This window comes from Eimeria acervulina, genomic scaffold, assembly GCF_000499425.1.
Source record: "Eimeria acervulina Houghton genomic scaffold, Eah_scaff340, whole genome shotgun sequence".
Taxonomy (NCBI): domain Eukaryota; phylum Apicomplexa; class Conoidasida; order Eucoccidiorida; family Eimeriidae; genus Eimeria; species Eimeria acervulina.
The window spans coordinates 1-14,993 of NW_013549869.1; the positions used below are offsets into that span (position 1 = coordinate 1).

The window sequence follows — 14,993 nt, forward strand, 5'->3', positions numbered from 1 at the left end:
TATTATATATATTATATATATTATATATATTATATAATATATATATTATATATTATATATATTATATAATATACACTTAAAGAAACACAAGAAAATGTCGTAGGCAATCCTTTCACCTCTTTGTCTTTCTTTAAATATATAAATAAATAAATAAATATATAATATAAAATAAACTAATAAATAAGCATAAAGAATAGATATATATAATATATAAATATCACACTAAACACCAGAGACAGACTCTAAACCCTAAACCCTAAACCCTAAACCCTAAACCCTCACATTTTTGATAGAAGGCGACAACCCCCTTTGCTATGGCTTGGCGGACTGCATACACTTGAGAGACAAAACCGCCTCCACGAACTCGCACGCGAATATCTATACCCTCAAACCTCTCCTTTCCTGCACACAAACCCTAAACCCTAAACCCTAAACCCTAAACCCTAAACAGTAGGAGTTAGAGGAGGACGAGGGAGATGAAAGCAGCTTCTCACGAGCAATAACAGCCGCTATACGCTGCCCCGAAGCCTCCCAAATCCTAAACCCTAAACCCTAAACCCTAAACCCTAGCGTACCAAGGACAAGAATAGATTCGCATGCCTTTGCTCTGAGTGCTTCAGGCTTGAGAAGGTGCAGGGGGGCACCATTGATGCGTATTAACCCTTTACCCTCTGTGCAGAGAGCGACAGCTACTGCTGTCTTCTTCCTTCCGAATGTCTGAACCCGCCGTGTTCTCCTGTTCTCCGCCATCTTTGCTGCAGCACCTGCAGCAGCAGCAGCAGCAGCAGCAGCAGCAGCAGCAGCAGCAGTAGAGGGGCGGTGTTATAAGGAGAAACAAACAAAAAAAAACAGCAAAAAAGAACTCAAATACACTGCAGCACAATTTATAACAACTTGAAACCTGTAAATATCCAACAACACAAAACAGCAACTGCAGCAGCAGGCTGCTGCTGCTGTTGCTGCTGCTGTTGCTGCTGCTGCTGCAGCAACTGCTGAGACCTCGATCTGCAGCTACACCGAGGGATATACAACCCAAAGAAATATTCAAACAATTTACAAGAAAATGCAGAGCTAAGAGGCACACCTCCTCCGTGCGGGGCGCAGCAGAAGCAGCAGCAGCAGCAGCAGCAGAAGGAACAGCAGCAGCAGCAGCAGCAGCAGCAAAGACGGATACCTTGTTCTAGTAATTGAAGGGCGGCGAAGAGAAAGACAAAAGGAGAAGGGTATTATAAATCCAGCAATGCAGCAGAACCCCCTTTGTCGTTTGGTGTTGCTGCTGCTGCTGCTTCAGGGCTGCAGCTGCTGCTGCTGCTGCTGCTGCCTTGTGGGGAAGCTGCAGCAGCGACTGCAGCAGCAGCCGCTGCTGCTGCATGCTGCAGCAAAACAGGTTGGAGATTACCTGTTTTTCTTTTTGCGGAGCTTCTGCTGCTGCTGCTCTCCTGATTGTTTCTTATCCTTTAAGGTACGCTTGTTGGTGTTGCTGCTGCTGCTGCTGCAGTAGTTGTTGCTGCTGCAGTAGCTGCTGCTGCTGCAGGGTCTCCGTGCCTTTCTCGGCCCCGCAGCAGCAGCAGCAAATGCTGCTTGATATATAGCAGAAAGTATTTATATTTTTAAGTAAAACTGCAGACAGCTTGCGGTGTACGTGTAGTGATGTTCTGCTGCTTCAGCTTCTTCTTTGCTGCTCTGTGGGGCCCTCCTTTTAAGGGTTTAGGGTTTAGTATTTAAAGGGTTAATTGTTTAAATAAATGCATGCATTAATTATTAACGAGTTTATTCTTTTTATTCGTGTGTCTCTACGCCCTCACATCCCTTCTCCCTCTGCCTCTGCTGCTGCTGTTGCTGCTGCTGCTGCTGCTGCTGCTGCTGCTGCTGCTGCTGCTGCTGCAGCGAAGATGGTGAGCCGCTCAGCGCAGCTGCCTAACGTGCACCTCCGCAAGGAGTGGCAGCGCTATGTACGGACTTGGTTCAATCAGCCGGCGAGGAAGCAGAGAAGACGCATTCAGCGACAAAAGAAAGCAGCAAAAAACGGTGTTAGGTATGCAAGTGCTGCTGCTGCTGCTGCTGCTTCTTATTCTTCTGCTGCTGTTGCTGATGCTTCTGCTGATGGGTCTGCTGCTGATGCATTTGCTGCTGCTGATTGTTCTGTTGCTGATGCTAATGCTTCTGCTGCTGCTGTGATGGGTCTGCTGCTGTTGCTGCTGCTGCTGCTGATGGACGTGCTGCAGTTGCTGCTGCTGTTGATGGGTGTGCTGCTGGTGGTCCTAATGATGCTGAAGAGTTTGCTGCTTCTCTTGCTGCTGCTTGTCTTGGTGTTGCTGCTGCCGCTGTTGCTCCTGGTGTTGGTTGGGGCTCTGCTGCTGTTACATTTTCTGCTGCCGCATGTGCTGCTGCTGCTGCTGCTGCTGCTGCAGGCCAGTTGACTTGCTCCGCCCTGCTGTTCGATGCCCCACACAAAAATATAATATTAAAGTGCGCGAAGGAAGAGGCTTCACTCTAGAGGAGCTCAAGGTCAGCCTCTTTAGGGTTTAGGGTTTAGGGTTTAGGGTTTAGGGTTTTCTATGGCCGAGAGGCCGCTGCATTTCCTAGTAGAGCAGTGATTCAACCTCCCTTATGGCTAGCTAGCTAGCTAGCTAGCTAGCTAGCTCTTTAGCTAGCCTGCTTCTTAGCTAACTACTTAGCTAGCTATCTCCGTAGCTAGCTATCTCCTTAGCTAGCTACTTAGCTAGCTTGCTAGCTAGCTAGGCATCTAAACAGCTCTCTTTCTCTTTCGCTTCCTATCCATATACCTATCTATCTCTCTATCTCCCTATCTACCTCTACCTCTCTATCTACCTCTATCTATCTATCTAGCTAGCTAGCTAGCTAGCCAGCTAGCTAAGTTGCAAGAGCGTCTGTGTGTGTGGGTGCTGCTCAGGCTGTGGGCGTGTCTCCTCGCGTTGCGCTGTCAATCGGCATTGCAGTGGACCACCGCAGGAGAAACAGAAGTCAAGAGTCTCTCACGACAAATGTTAATCGACTTAAACTCTATCTCAGCAAGCTTGTGCTCTTCCAGGTATATATATATATATATATATATATATTTATTTATTTGTTTATTTATTATTATTATTATATATATATATTTTATTTATATTGTCTGGAAGAGGTGTATATTAATGTAAATTTATAAATATTAATCAGTCTGCTTTTTTATTTATTTTTCTGTATCAATGTATATATGTATGAATATCAATAAGTAAGCGTATATATATAAATATAAATATAAATATATATATATATATATTATATGTATATATGCATGTATATATACATGCATGCATATATAAATATATAATTTGTTTGTTTGTTGTTGTCTTAGAGAGGCTCTAAGGCGAAGAAGGGCCTGGCAGGGGTGCCTGCAGACACTCCCAAGTCTCAGCTGCAAAACGCAAAGCAAACATCCATTGCCGCCTCTCTCCCCATTGAAAAACCCAAAAAGAAGATCCGCGTAAGCCTTTTGCTGCTGCTGCTGTTCTGCTGCTGTTCTGCTGCTGCTGCTGGCGGTGGCGGTGTTTTCTCCCTGTTGAGCTGATATATTTGTGAATAATAATAATAATAATAATAATATGATTATTATTATTTATTTGTTTTAATGGGTTATTTGTGTGTTTGATTAATGCATGCGTTAATATGAGTGGAGCTGCCTATACACCCCAAATTTTCAGGTGTATAGGCAGCTCAAATGAAGGAGTTGAGGGGCAGGAAGAACTGATGAGTATTTTTAAATGTAGCCAATTGAGGCAGTGATTCTTTTTAATAAAATCTGCAATGCTGAAGACTGCCCCTCCTCCTCTGTTTCTGTATACATTACTTACTCCCATTGCAAGGGTTTAGGGTTTAGGGTTTGGGGTTTAGGTGGTTGGGGTTGAGGCTCCTTCTTTGCTTTCAGGCCCGCGTGATCACTGAAGAGGAAAAGAAGTTCCGCGCCTATGCCACCCTCAGGAAGCAGCTGAGAGACGCAAAGAATGTAAGGGTTTAGGGTTTAGGGTTTAGGGTTTAGGAGTAGAGGTTCTGTGGCCTCCCTTGCCTGCACGCTGTTCCTCTCTTGAGAACGAGGGTTTAGGGTTTAGGGTATAGGGTTTGGTGTTTGTGTATTAGGTGGGGAAGCACGCAAAGAAGCTGGCGGAAGAGGCGGAGGCAGCAAACAAGCAGTAAACCCTCAAACTCTTCAGGGTTTTGTTTGTCTATCCTCAGCAACCCCACCAAATAACCACCTCTAGACAGCAAATAAACCCTCTACCTGCCCTATACCCGCAGCTTTCAGGTGCAACCCAAGGGGGCCCCCCTGGGGGAGGGCCTCCTGTGGGGGGCCCCCTTGGGGGCCCTCGTTTGTACCCTTGCTGCATAGGACAGTTTCGTCTATATTCTTCTTTGAAGCATTTCTGTTTGGCGGTGGTGTAGGGGTTAATTGCAGCTGTTTTTTAGGGGTTTAGGGTTTAGTTTAGGGTTTAGGGTTTAGGGTTTAGAGTTTAGGTGAGGTCCGAGTGTAAAGGAAGGAATTAGTTAGGGTTTATCGATGGGTTTAGGGGGTAGTAGAGGGTTTAGGGTTTAGTTTAGGGTTTGGGGGGTAGGGTTTAGGGTTTAGGGTTTGAGGGCTGGCTGTCAGTGGTGAAGAGTATAGGAGGCGCAGCAGCACCGTAGTAGAAGTATTGTCTTAATACATTATATTTAGATATTATATTATAATTAGTATTGATTTAAATGAGAATTATAAGCTAAATACTAGGTGTAGAAGAGAGAAGGAGAGAGAGCTGTTTAGTTTGGGTGTATAGGCAGGTATAGCGGCGAGCAGCAGCAGCAGCAGCAGCGGCAGCAGCAGCAGCAGCAGCATTTCTCTATTAATTCCGCGTTGAAATTTTAATAAATATTAAATAATATGAAAAGTTTAAATAATAAATTAAAGATTTATGCAGAAATCTTTTAAGATAAAGGATAGAGAAGGGGGGGGCCTCCATCAACTCCGCGTACCCCCGTGGAGGCCCTTGGGGGCCCCCAGTGTGTCTGCTATTGTTGTCTATTTGATGTATATTTTTATTTGTTTATATATTTAATTATTTTATGTTTTTATTTTCATTCTGCTTCTCCTCCTTGCTGTCTACAAGGGGCCCCCCAGGCTTCAGGGTCCTTTGGGGGGCCCCCTTAGAGACATTAATTAATTATTATATTCATATAAATGTAGAGAGCCCTCTACGCTCTATACTCTTTTCTTTCTCTTTATACTTTGTTGCCGTTGGCTACTCTGGAGGGGCCCTGGGGGCCCCTGGGGGCCCCCGCAATGTCCGATGAAGCAGCAGCAGCACACAACCGCCTTCATATACCTTACTCGCCATACACCCCAGCAGGTGCTGGTGTCTCCTTGCTGCTGCCTCTACCTCCAACGCCTCGGTGTTTAGAGAAGGGGCCCCCCGCTGCTGCAGCACGGGGAGCTGAGCAGCAGGGGGCCCCTGGGGGCCCCCGAGGGGGCCCCCCAAGGGCTCGCTCAGCACCTAGGGCTGTCTCTACAATTAAAGAATATACAAGACGTAGTCTCTGCAATCCCAATACACCCAGGGCCCCTGTTGAGGGGGCCCCCTTCTATAGGGCATCTGGAGGGGCCCCCTTTGCTGTTGCTGCGAAGGAGACACCAGGGACACGCCTAAGACGAAGTGGTGTACGTACACCACCAAAGCAGCAGCAGCAGCAGCAGCAACAGCAGCAACAGCAGCAAATGTCTACTCGACGCCTCTCTGCTAGCCCTGCAAGAGCATGTCAGGGTATGGGGGCCCCCAGAGGGGCCCCTATAGGGGGGCCCCCTTCTGGTGACTGCAGTGTTGCTGCTTTAGCTGAGGCCCTAGAGAGAAATCAAAGAGAATTGAGTAAGCTTAACTTGAATTTGCAGGAGAAGTTGATAGGGATAGACAGTACAGCTAATAAGAGAGAAGCAGGGGGGGGGCCCCCTAAACCCTTTGCCTCATGCAGGGGGGCCCCCAACCCCGAGGCCTATGGAAGCAGCAAGAGGCCCTTCTCAGTGGGGGGCCCCCACCCAACTGCAGCAGCAGCAGCAGCAGCACCAGCAGCAGCAGCAGCAGCAACAACAACAGCAGCAGCACGCGCCAGAGCAGGCAGCAGGGGGCCCCTGCAAGGGACAGGGAAGGCGGGGGGGGCCCCCACCCCTTCTCGTGTGGTGTATAGGGGGGCCCCCAGGGGGCCCCCTGAAGAGATTACTGAAGGAGAGAGGATTAGGTTTATGCTGGCGCTGGAGACAGCAGAGAGACAGTTTGGTGAACGCCTGCAGCAATGTGTCTCCGTACTGCCCCAAGAACTCAGTAAAAAGGTACCCCTAAACCCTAAACCCTAAACCCTAAACCCTAAACCCTAAACCCTCAGGGGGGGAGGAAGGGGGGAAAAGACACTGCGGTTCCAGGAAGGCTAGGGTTTAGGGTTTAGGGTTTAGGGTTTAGGGCTTAGTAAAACCCAAATACTCAGGCAGCGACAGGGCCTAGCAGAGGTATAGCATTCCTAGGGTTTAGGGTTTAGGGTTTAGGGTTTAGGAGAGCTCAGCAGGAAACCCTAATTTTTCTACCTTCTCCTAAACCCTGTTGCTGCTGGTGCAGCAGCAGGAAGGAGACAGCAGGGGGATTGAGAGCAGCAGAACAGCTGCTGCAGGTTGTTGTGTTGTTGCTGCTGCTGCTGCTGCAGGTGGCAGAGGCGGGGCCCCTAGAAGAGAAGCTGCAGCAGCTGCAGGGGGCCCTCTTGCTGCTGCTGAACAAACAACCCCTGTACGTACAGACATCTCCGCTGCTGCTGCTGCTGCTGCTGCTGCTGCTGCTGCTGCCAACGAATCCTCTCCAGCTTTACTGCTGCTGCTACTACTGCCACTGCTGCTGGTACTGCTGCTGCTATTGCTGTTGTTACTGCTGCTGCTGCTGCTGCTGTTACTACTACTGCTACTGCTGCTGCTGCTGCTGCTGCTATTAGGGACAGGGGCCTGTCTCCTTCTGAAAGAGAAGGCCTGCGAACGCTGGGGCTACAAAAAAAGAGAGAGGGAAAGCTTCAAGCAGTGAGAAAACCCTAAACCCTAAACCCTAAACCCTAAACCCTAAACCCTTGCGGGCTTCCCCTGTACAACTGACACCTGGGGGCTCCTGCCTGCAGCAGCAAAGCAGCAGCAGCAAAGCAGCAGCAGCAAAAACGCAGCAGCGAAGCAGCAGCGGCAGTGAGACTGCAACTGCGAAATACGTGCAACGAAGCCTCAGCAGCAGCACCACAGCAGCAGCAGCGCAGCAGCAGCAGCAGCAGCAGCAGCAGAGGAGTAGTTTGTGTGTATTGTTTTGCTTAGGCCCTATCTGAGACGCGAGCGAAGCTGGAAGCAACAAGGCAGCAAGTAGCAGCACTGCGGCGTCTGCTGCTGCCGCTGCAGCACAGCATTGGGGCCTATGCTGCTCTTCAGCGGGGGAACGGAGGCGCAGCAGCAGCAGCAGCAGCAGCAGGAGGAGCAGCAGCAGCAGCAGCACGGCCTTACTCTCCTTATCGCCCTGCTGTTCCTGCTCTTCTTGCTTCAGAAGAGGGGCCCCCCTATCAACCAAATCTTTTTAAAGATATGCAGACAGCAGCACAAACAAATGAAGGCAGCACACCTAGACCCTATAGGGAAGCAGCAGAAGGGGGCCCCCAGACATCTATAGGGGCCCCCCCGAACCCTCTTCACCGGCGGGGGGCCCCCCACTCAGCAGGGGCCCCCTGGGGGGGCCCCCACGGGGGCCCCCCTGGGGGCCCCCCAGCAGAAGAGGAGGCAGTAGGGGCCCCGTCAGAGGCCTCAGAGGAGGCAGGGAGGTACTCTTTAAAGGGGGGGGGCCCCCTACAAACAGATGGGGGGCCCCCCTTAGAATATGAAGGGTCTGGCTTTAATGTTTGCGACAAGAAAGGAAGAAGAAGCAAAGACAAAGAAATACTTTTTAAAGAATTCAAAGCTGTTGAGCAACATATTGCTGCCAGCAGCAACAGCAGCAGCAGCAGCAGCAGCAGCAGCAGCAAACAGTCGTTCGAGGCGACCCTCAGCAACGAAAGGAGACATTATGAAGCAGAGACAGCAGAAGAAAAAACGCAAGTTAGAGACCTATCAGCAGCAGAAAGCAGCAGTCTCTTCACTTGGGGTAAGCTGCTGCTGCTGCTTTTGCTGCTGCTCCTGCTGCTGCTGCTAGGCTGTTTTCAAGAGGATAGCTCTTTATCTGCTTGGCGACTAACAGGCCGCACATATAGGGGTTAGGGTTTAGGGTTTATGATTTATGGTTTAGGGTTTAGGGTTTAGGGTTTATGGTTTGGGGTTTAGGGTTTAGGGTTTAGGGTTTAGGGTTTAGGGTTTAGGGTTTAGGGTTTAGGGTGTGGTGCCTCAGACCAGGACGAAGACGACGTGAAGTGGGCCTCCGAGTTCCTGAAGAGACAGTGAGACCTCAGAGGAGACACATGCTGCTGCAGCAGTTGCTGCTGCTGTTGCTGCTGCTGCTGCTGCTGCCTTTGCTTGCGAGGCTGGATCTCTTCATATCTCTGCCGCTGTTGCTGCTGCAGCTGTGGCTGCTGCTGCTGCTGCCTTTGCTTGCGAGGCTGTATCTCTCCCTATCTCTGCTGCTGCTGCTGTTGCTGCTGCTGCTGCTGCTGCAGGTACGAACAGTGCGGATTAGACTTTGGGGATATCCCCCCAAGGCCTGAGGAACTCCAGAGCCCTTAAACTCAATCTGCTGCTGCTGCAGTTGCTGCTGCAGCTGCTGCAGTTGCTGCTGCTGCTGCTGCAGTTTTTGTTGCTGCAGTTGCTGCAGCTACAGCCGCTGCGGTTGCACTTCCTGCTGCTGCTGCAGTTGCTGCTGCTGCAGGCGGTGTTGCCGCTGCAGGTGCTGCTGCAGCAGCTGCTGCTGCTGCTGCAGCCCTTGCTGCTGCTGTGAGGAGCAGCAATTGTGCGTGTCCCTCAGGGAGACAGTTTCGAACTTAAGGGTTTGGTGTTTAGGGGTTTACATTTCACCGTTTAGGGTTTAGGGTTTAGGGTTTAGGGTTTAAGTAGCAGTCTATGATGAGGGGTTGTAGCTGCAGCTCTGAGAGAGACAGGGCAGCAACAAAAGAGTATAGCCTCACCCTGTCTATATTATATATATACATATATACATATATATTATATATATATATATATACTTGTATGTGTATACATATATAATACATATACACACATATATATATACTATATATATTTATTCACCGGTATACAGGTACTTTATTTGAGGTGTATAGGGGCCTCATTGAGGTGTATGCGAAGAATGTTTGTAATAAAAGTTTTCCTAAAGAAGTTAATGGGAGCATCGGGAGGACCACTGGTCTCTCTCTGTCTGTTGCAGCTGACAAAGAAGCAAATTTATAATATATATATATATATATATATATATGTATATATATGTTTATCTGTATTCATATGTATAGAGCGCTGTTGTCTTCTCTCAAAGAAGAGTACTTGGGGCCATGGTGAAGTTGGGCTCCTAAAGTTAAAACAAGGGTTTAGGGTTTAGGGTTTAGGGTTTAGGGTTTACTAGGGTTTAGGGTTTAGGGTGTACAGGGAGCTCGGGGTTGGCGGCTGTTATAGGGGCCCTTCTGCGGAAGAGGCGAGCAAGACATTAGAAGAGAAGAAGTCAAGTAAATAATAATTAAAAATAAATAAATAAATTAATTAATTAATTAATTAATTAATTAATTAAATAAAAGAGAGACAGCTCTCGATGAAGACTGCAGCAGACACACCGGCCCCCTTCTTTATTTTTATATCTTTTTGCCTCTCTCTAAACCCTAAACCCTTTTTTGTGTTTCTTTAAACCCTAAACCCCTATTTTATTAAATCAATCCTGTCTTAATGTTGGGAACACTCGTCAGCCTCACAGGAGCAGCAGGCGCTGCTGCTGCTGCTGCTGCTGCTGCTGCTGCTGCTGCAGAAGCAGCAGCAGCCTGTCTCTAGAGCAGTGTGTTCGATAGCAGTGTTTTGGGTTCTTTGAGGGTTTTGAGTTATAGAAAGCTTACACACAAAAGAGACAGCTTTCTGCTGTTGTTGTTGCTGTTGCTGCTGCTGCCGATGGGCTGCTGCTGCCCTGTTCGCGGTGCAGCGAGAGCCTTACTGCTGCTGCTGCTGCTGCTGCTGCTTTGAGGGCTTCTGTCTCTTTGCTTTTGTGTGCAGTGTGCTGCAGCTGATAATATTTATGTATTGTAGCTGTTGTTGTTTGTACGTGTCTTCCTTGTAAATTCATTACTCCTATTACTACCCGCTGCTGCTGCTGCTGCTGCTGCTGCTGCTGCTGCTGCTGCAGCGGGCTCGGGTGTCCATTGGTCAGCTGCGTGTTGCTTCTGTGAGTCTGTCTACTGCATTTATTTTGCTGCTACATTTTCTTCTCTCTTCACCTTCTTCTCTTCCTCGCCAACACTGAAGCAGCAGCAGCAGCAGCAACAACAACAACAGCAGCAGCAGCAGCAGCAGCAGCAGCAGAAGCATGTGGTTCTTTCCTCTATTAGGGGGGCGTCGCAGCCGGCGCGTGGAGCTCTCTAAAGGGGCTTCTTCTTCTTCGTCTGCTTCTTCTGCTTCACCTTCTGCTGCTGCTGCTGCTGCTGCTGCTGCTCTTTCTACTTTCTCTCCCTCGCCTCTAGGCCCCGCCTCACCTCTGCATGCACGCGTCTTATCACCAGGCTACGAAGGCCCACCCTGGGCAGTGGGGCCCCCGGGTCCCCCCCAGGGCCCCGGAGGGGCCCCTCAAGGAACCCGAGGGGCCCCCCAGGGTCCCCAGGTGCCCCGAGGGGCCCCCCAAGGAACCCGGGGAGGGGCCCCCCCCCAGGGTACCCTCCCGGGAACACGAGGAGGGGCCCCACAGGGAACCCGGGGGGGGGCCCCACAGGGGCCCCCAGGGGCCCCCAGGGGCCTCCAGGCTGCTGGGTCTCCTATGGGGAGGAGGGCAATAGGGCCCCCAGGGGCCCCTGGGGCCCCGGGGGCCCCCCTGCACTCAGGAGGGGGTCCTTTGGGTAGAGGGTACAGCATGGGGCCGCATAATATGCCTCCTCGTCTTGGGTGGGTATATAAAGAAGATGCAGCAGTTGCTGCAGCAGCAGGAGAGATATACGCTTATGTTGCTTCTTTACCTGCTGCATGCACTAGCAGCAAGTTGGGTCCCGGCTTAGTGTGTACATCAACCTCAGGGAAGCTCTTTGTCGGGAGTTTATTAAATGCATTAAACGAAGAGTTGCTGCTGTCTCTGAAAATATCTGTATTGTTCTCTGTAGCCTGGCCGTTCGGGTCTTGGGTTCAGAGACAGTCTCTTCTCTGCAACAAGCTTCGCATTTTGAGGGTATTTCACGCTTTAATAGACGACCCTTCTCAAGTAAGTACTCCTTTTTAGCTGTCTCTATTATTTAGGCTTAGGAGAGACAGCAGAGGGGCCCCAGCAGCACCCAAGTAAAACGCAAACATACTTATACACTGTAGAGGAGACAGACACCACAAAGAGACACCCTTTATTAGGGTAATGTCCTGCTGCTGCTCCTGCTGCTGCTGCTGCTGCTGCTGCTGCTGCTGGTTTTGTTTATAGGCGATGCGCTTCGAGCAGATGCCTCTGGGGGCAGTGAGAGAAGCCCTTGTAAGGTGCGGGGCCTGTCTCCTTATTTTCATTTGCTGCTGTCTCCTTCCTTACTTCTTCTTTCTCTGTCTCTCTGCTGTCTCTCTGCTGTCTCTCTGCTGTCTCTCTGCTGTCTCTCTTCTGTCTCTCTGCTGTCTCTCTTATGTCTCTCTTCTGTCTCTCTACTGTCTCCTCTCTGCCCGTTCTCTGTCTCTCTTGTGTCTCTTCTCTGTCTCCTGCCTGTCTCCCTTCTGTCTCTCTGCTGTCTCTCTTCTGTCTCCTGTCTGTCTCTCTGCTGTCTCTCTGCTGTCTCTCTTCTGTCTCTCTTCTGTCTCCTTTCTTTTGGTGTCTCCTCTCCTTTCTTCTTTCTTCTCTCTTCTCTGTCTCTCTTTGCAGTCTGAATGTCTCTTCTTGTTTATTTTTTTGTCTTTGTTTGTGCTGCTTAGGGGCTGCAATGTGTTAATTCATTGCGAGAAAGGCATTTCTCGTTCGGTTGCTGTTTGTATGGTGAGGCAGCACAAAGGAGACACCCAAAAGGAGACAGGAGACAGAAAACGAAGCACCTGCTGTCTCCTCAGCCTGTCTCCTTGCTGCAGCTGTAGCTGTCTCCTTACTGCAGCAGCAGGTGTCTCCTTACTGCAGCAGCAGCTGTCTCCTTACTGCACCAGCAGCTGTCTCCTTACTGCAACAACAGCTGTCTCATAGTACAGCAGCGGCAGCTGTCTCCTAATACAGAAGCAGCAGCTGTCTCCTAATACTGTAGCAGCAGCTGTATCCTAATACTGCAGCAGCAGCTGTCTGCTTGCTGCTGCAGCACAGTGTGTTGTTTAGATTAGTATTGTGTATTTGTTTGTCTGTCTCTTCTGTTCGTCAGGCATATTTAATATTATATGAAGGGCACTCCTTTCGCTCTGCTTATTTAGCTGTCAGGAGACACCGCCCGATTGCACGGCCAAACGTTGGTTTCATACAGCAGCTGCTGCAGCTAGAAGCAACAGTAAGTTCTAGGGGGGCCCCCGGGGGCCCCCGGGCACTGCAGCAGCAGCAGCAGCAGCAACAGCAGGATGCTAAGCACCGCACACGCATAAACCAATACCTTACTTATAAACAACAGGACCCAGCTGCAGCTGCAGCTGCAGCGGCAGCAGCAGCAACAGCAGCAACAGCTGCAGCAGCAACAGCAGCAACAGCAGCAGCAGCAGCAGCAGCAGCAGCAACACCAGCAACACTAGCAACTGCACCACCTGTAACACCAGCAGCACTAGCAGCACCAGCAGCAGCACCGGCAGCAGCACCAGAAGAAGCAGCAGCAGCACCAGCAGCAGAAGCAGCAGCACCAGCACCAGCAGCAGCAGCACCAGCAGCAGCAACAACAACAGCAGCAGCAGCAACAGCAGCAGAGGCTCACCGGAGAGAATTACACCAACACACTCAAGACCTTATAAATTCTGCTGTAGCAGCGACCTCTGCGGCTGCTGCTGCTGCTGCTGTTGCTGCTGCTGCTGCCAGGCGCAGCGGCTCCGCGACCCCTTCAGGGCCTCAGCAGGGCCCAGCAGCAGCAGCACTTCACAGGGGGGCCCCCACGAGGGCGCTCAAGGGGGGGGGGGCCCGGTGAAGCACCAGCTGCTGCTGCAGCAACCAAATCCAGCACCAAGGCTGCTCTGGCGCAGCAGCAGCAGCAAGGGCAGCGCCAACATCAGCAGCAGCAGCAGCAGCAGCAGCAGCAGCTACTGCTGCTGCCTCCGTGAGGAGCCGTCAGCTGGAAGGTGGAAAGGCCCACCTTACAGCAGCAGCAGCAGACGCAGAAGCAGACGCAGCAGCAGAAGCAGCAGCAGGAGCAGCAGCAGAAGCAGACGCAGCAGCAGAAGCAGCATGAGCAGCAACGTAAGCAGCAGCTGCTGCTGAAGTTGAATATAGCTGTGGAGGCCTTTGGGGCTGACGCCCTCCTTACGCACAAGGAATATTCGTGTTAGGGTTGCAGCTGCTGCTCCTGCTGCAGCAGAAGCAGAGCAGCAGCAGCAGCAGCACGAGTAGGAGCAGCAGCAGCTGCAGCAAGAGAAGCATCAGCAGCTGCAGCAGGAGCAGCAGGAGCAGCAGCAGCAGCAGCACGAGCAAGACCACCACCTGCAGGAAGGTCAGTGGGAGCACCAGCAGTAACGGGCGTCGCAGCAACGGCAGCAATAGCAGCAGCAGCAGCAGCAGCAGCAGCACTAGCAGCGGCAGCAGCGGCTCTTGGGAGCGTAGAAGGCGTTTAAGAGTTGCTGCTGCTGTTTTTTGCTGCTATTGAAATGGAGATACACCGCAGCATCTCTACATGCTGCTGCAACTTCAGTTTGAATATCAGGGATTTAGGCGCATGCATTCATAACTGCTGCTGCTATTGCTGCTGCTGCTGCTGTTGCTGCTGATGATGATGCTGCACACGCTTAATAGCAGCTACCGCTGCTGCATGTCTCCGCCAGAAGCAGCAAAGGGGCATCGGCAGCATCTGCTGCTCTGCATGCTAGGGTTGCTGCTGCAGCAGCAAGCCTGCAGCAGCAGCAGTAGAAAACCTGCAGCCGCAGCTGCAGACCTCCAGCAGCAGCAGCAAACCTGCAGCAGCAGAAGCAACCCTGCAGCAGCAGCAACAACCCTGCAGCAGCAGCAGCAACCCTGCAACAGCAGCAGCAGCAAACCTGCAGCAGCAGCAGCAGCAACCCTACAGCAGCAGCAGCAACCCTGCAGCAGCAGCAGCAGCAACCCTGCAGCAGCAGCAGCAAAGAAGCCCCTTAAGGACCTGGTCTCTCGATAGGGGGCCTTGACGAAGGCATTGTTATTCTGTCTCTTCCTGCATATATATATTATGTAATATATATAATATATATAATATATAATATATATAATATATATATATATATATATATAAATGTATGATGTATGCACATTATATATAGCAGCAGCTCAAGGGGGAGACAGGTGGTTGCTGCAGTCTCTGCGCTTGACGCATTAAAGGAGACAGTTGCTGCTCTGCTGTCTTCTTCTTTTATTGCATCTGGGGTTTAAACAAAAGAAGCAAAAAAGAAGAAACAAAAAAAACAAACAAGGGGCTTTAATGAGGTGTACATACACCGGGGATTTGCATTTATTATATATATATATATATAATACATATATAATATATATATATATATATTCTGTTAAATATATATGTATATATATATATATATATATTATATATATATATATATCATAAAGGTATAATATGCATGCATATATATAGAAATATAATTATATATCTGAATGTATATGTATTTAATGTGTAATATATATATATATATATATATATATATTTAATATACAAATACAATA

The 14,993-nt window shown here is 49.8% G+C and overlaps 3 protein-coding genes across 3 annotated transcripts; 2 read left to right on the forward strand and 1 right to left on the reverse strand.

Moving 5' to 3' along the window:
* Window positions 1–282: 282 nt before the first annotated feature.
* EAH_00033850 (40S ribosomal protein S16, putative) lies at window positions 283–750 on the reverse strand (the record flags this gene model as incomplete). Its single annotated transcript, XM_013395840.1, has 2 exons — window positions 283–402; window positions 576–750. Coding segments are annotated over 2 exons (295 nt in total), but the record flags the coding sequence as incomplete, so codon positions are not given.
* A 1,142-nt stretch (window positions 751–1,892) lies between these two features.
* Window positions 1,893–4,194, forward strand: EAH_00033860 (60S ribosomal protein L13, related; the record flags this gene model as incomplete). Its single annotated transcript, XM_013395841.1, has 6 exons — window positions 1,893–2,035; window positions 2,412–2,508; window positions 2,915–3,052; window positions 3,359–3,487; window positions 3,929–4,006; window positions 4,138–4,194. 6 exons carry the CDS (start codon window positions 1,893–1,895, stop codon window positions 4,192–4,194), a joined length of 642 nt encoding a protein of 213 aa, XP_013251295.1.
* Window positions 4,195–5,314: 1,120 nt separating this feature from the next.
* EAH_00033870 (Dual-specificity phosphatase, catalytic domain-containing protein , related) lies at window positions 5,315–13,260 on the forward strand (the record flags this gene model as incomplete). Its single annotated transcript, XM_013395842.1, has 10 exons — window positions 5,315–6,352; window positions 6,718–6,797; window positions 6,997–7,078; window positions 7,358–8,171; window positions 8,412–8,460; window positions 9,614–9,690; window positions 10,687–11,210; window positions 11,619–11,671; window positions 12,092–12,152; window positions 12,520–13,260. The coding sequence occupies 10 exons, from the start codon at window positions 5,315–5,317 to the stop codon at window positions 13,258–13,260; spliced, it is 3,519 nt and encodes a 1,172-aa protein (XP_013251296.1).
* Window positions 13,261–14,993: the final 1,733 nt, after the last annotated feature.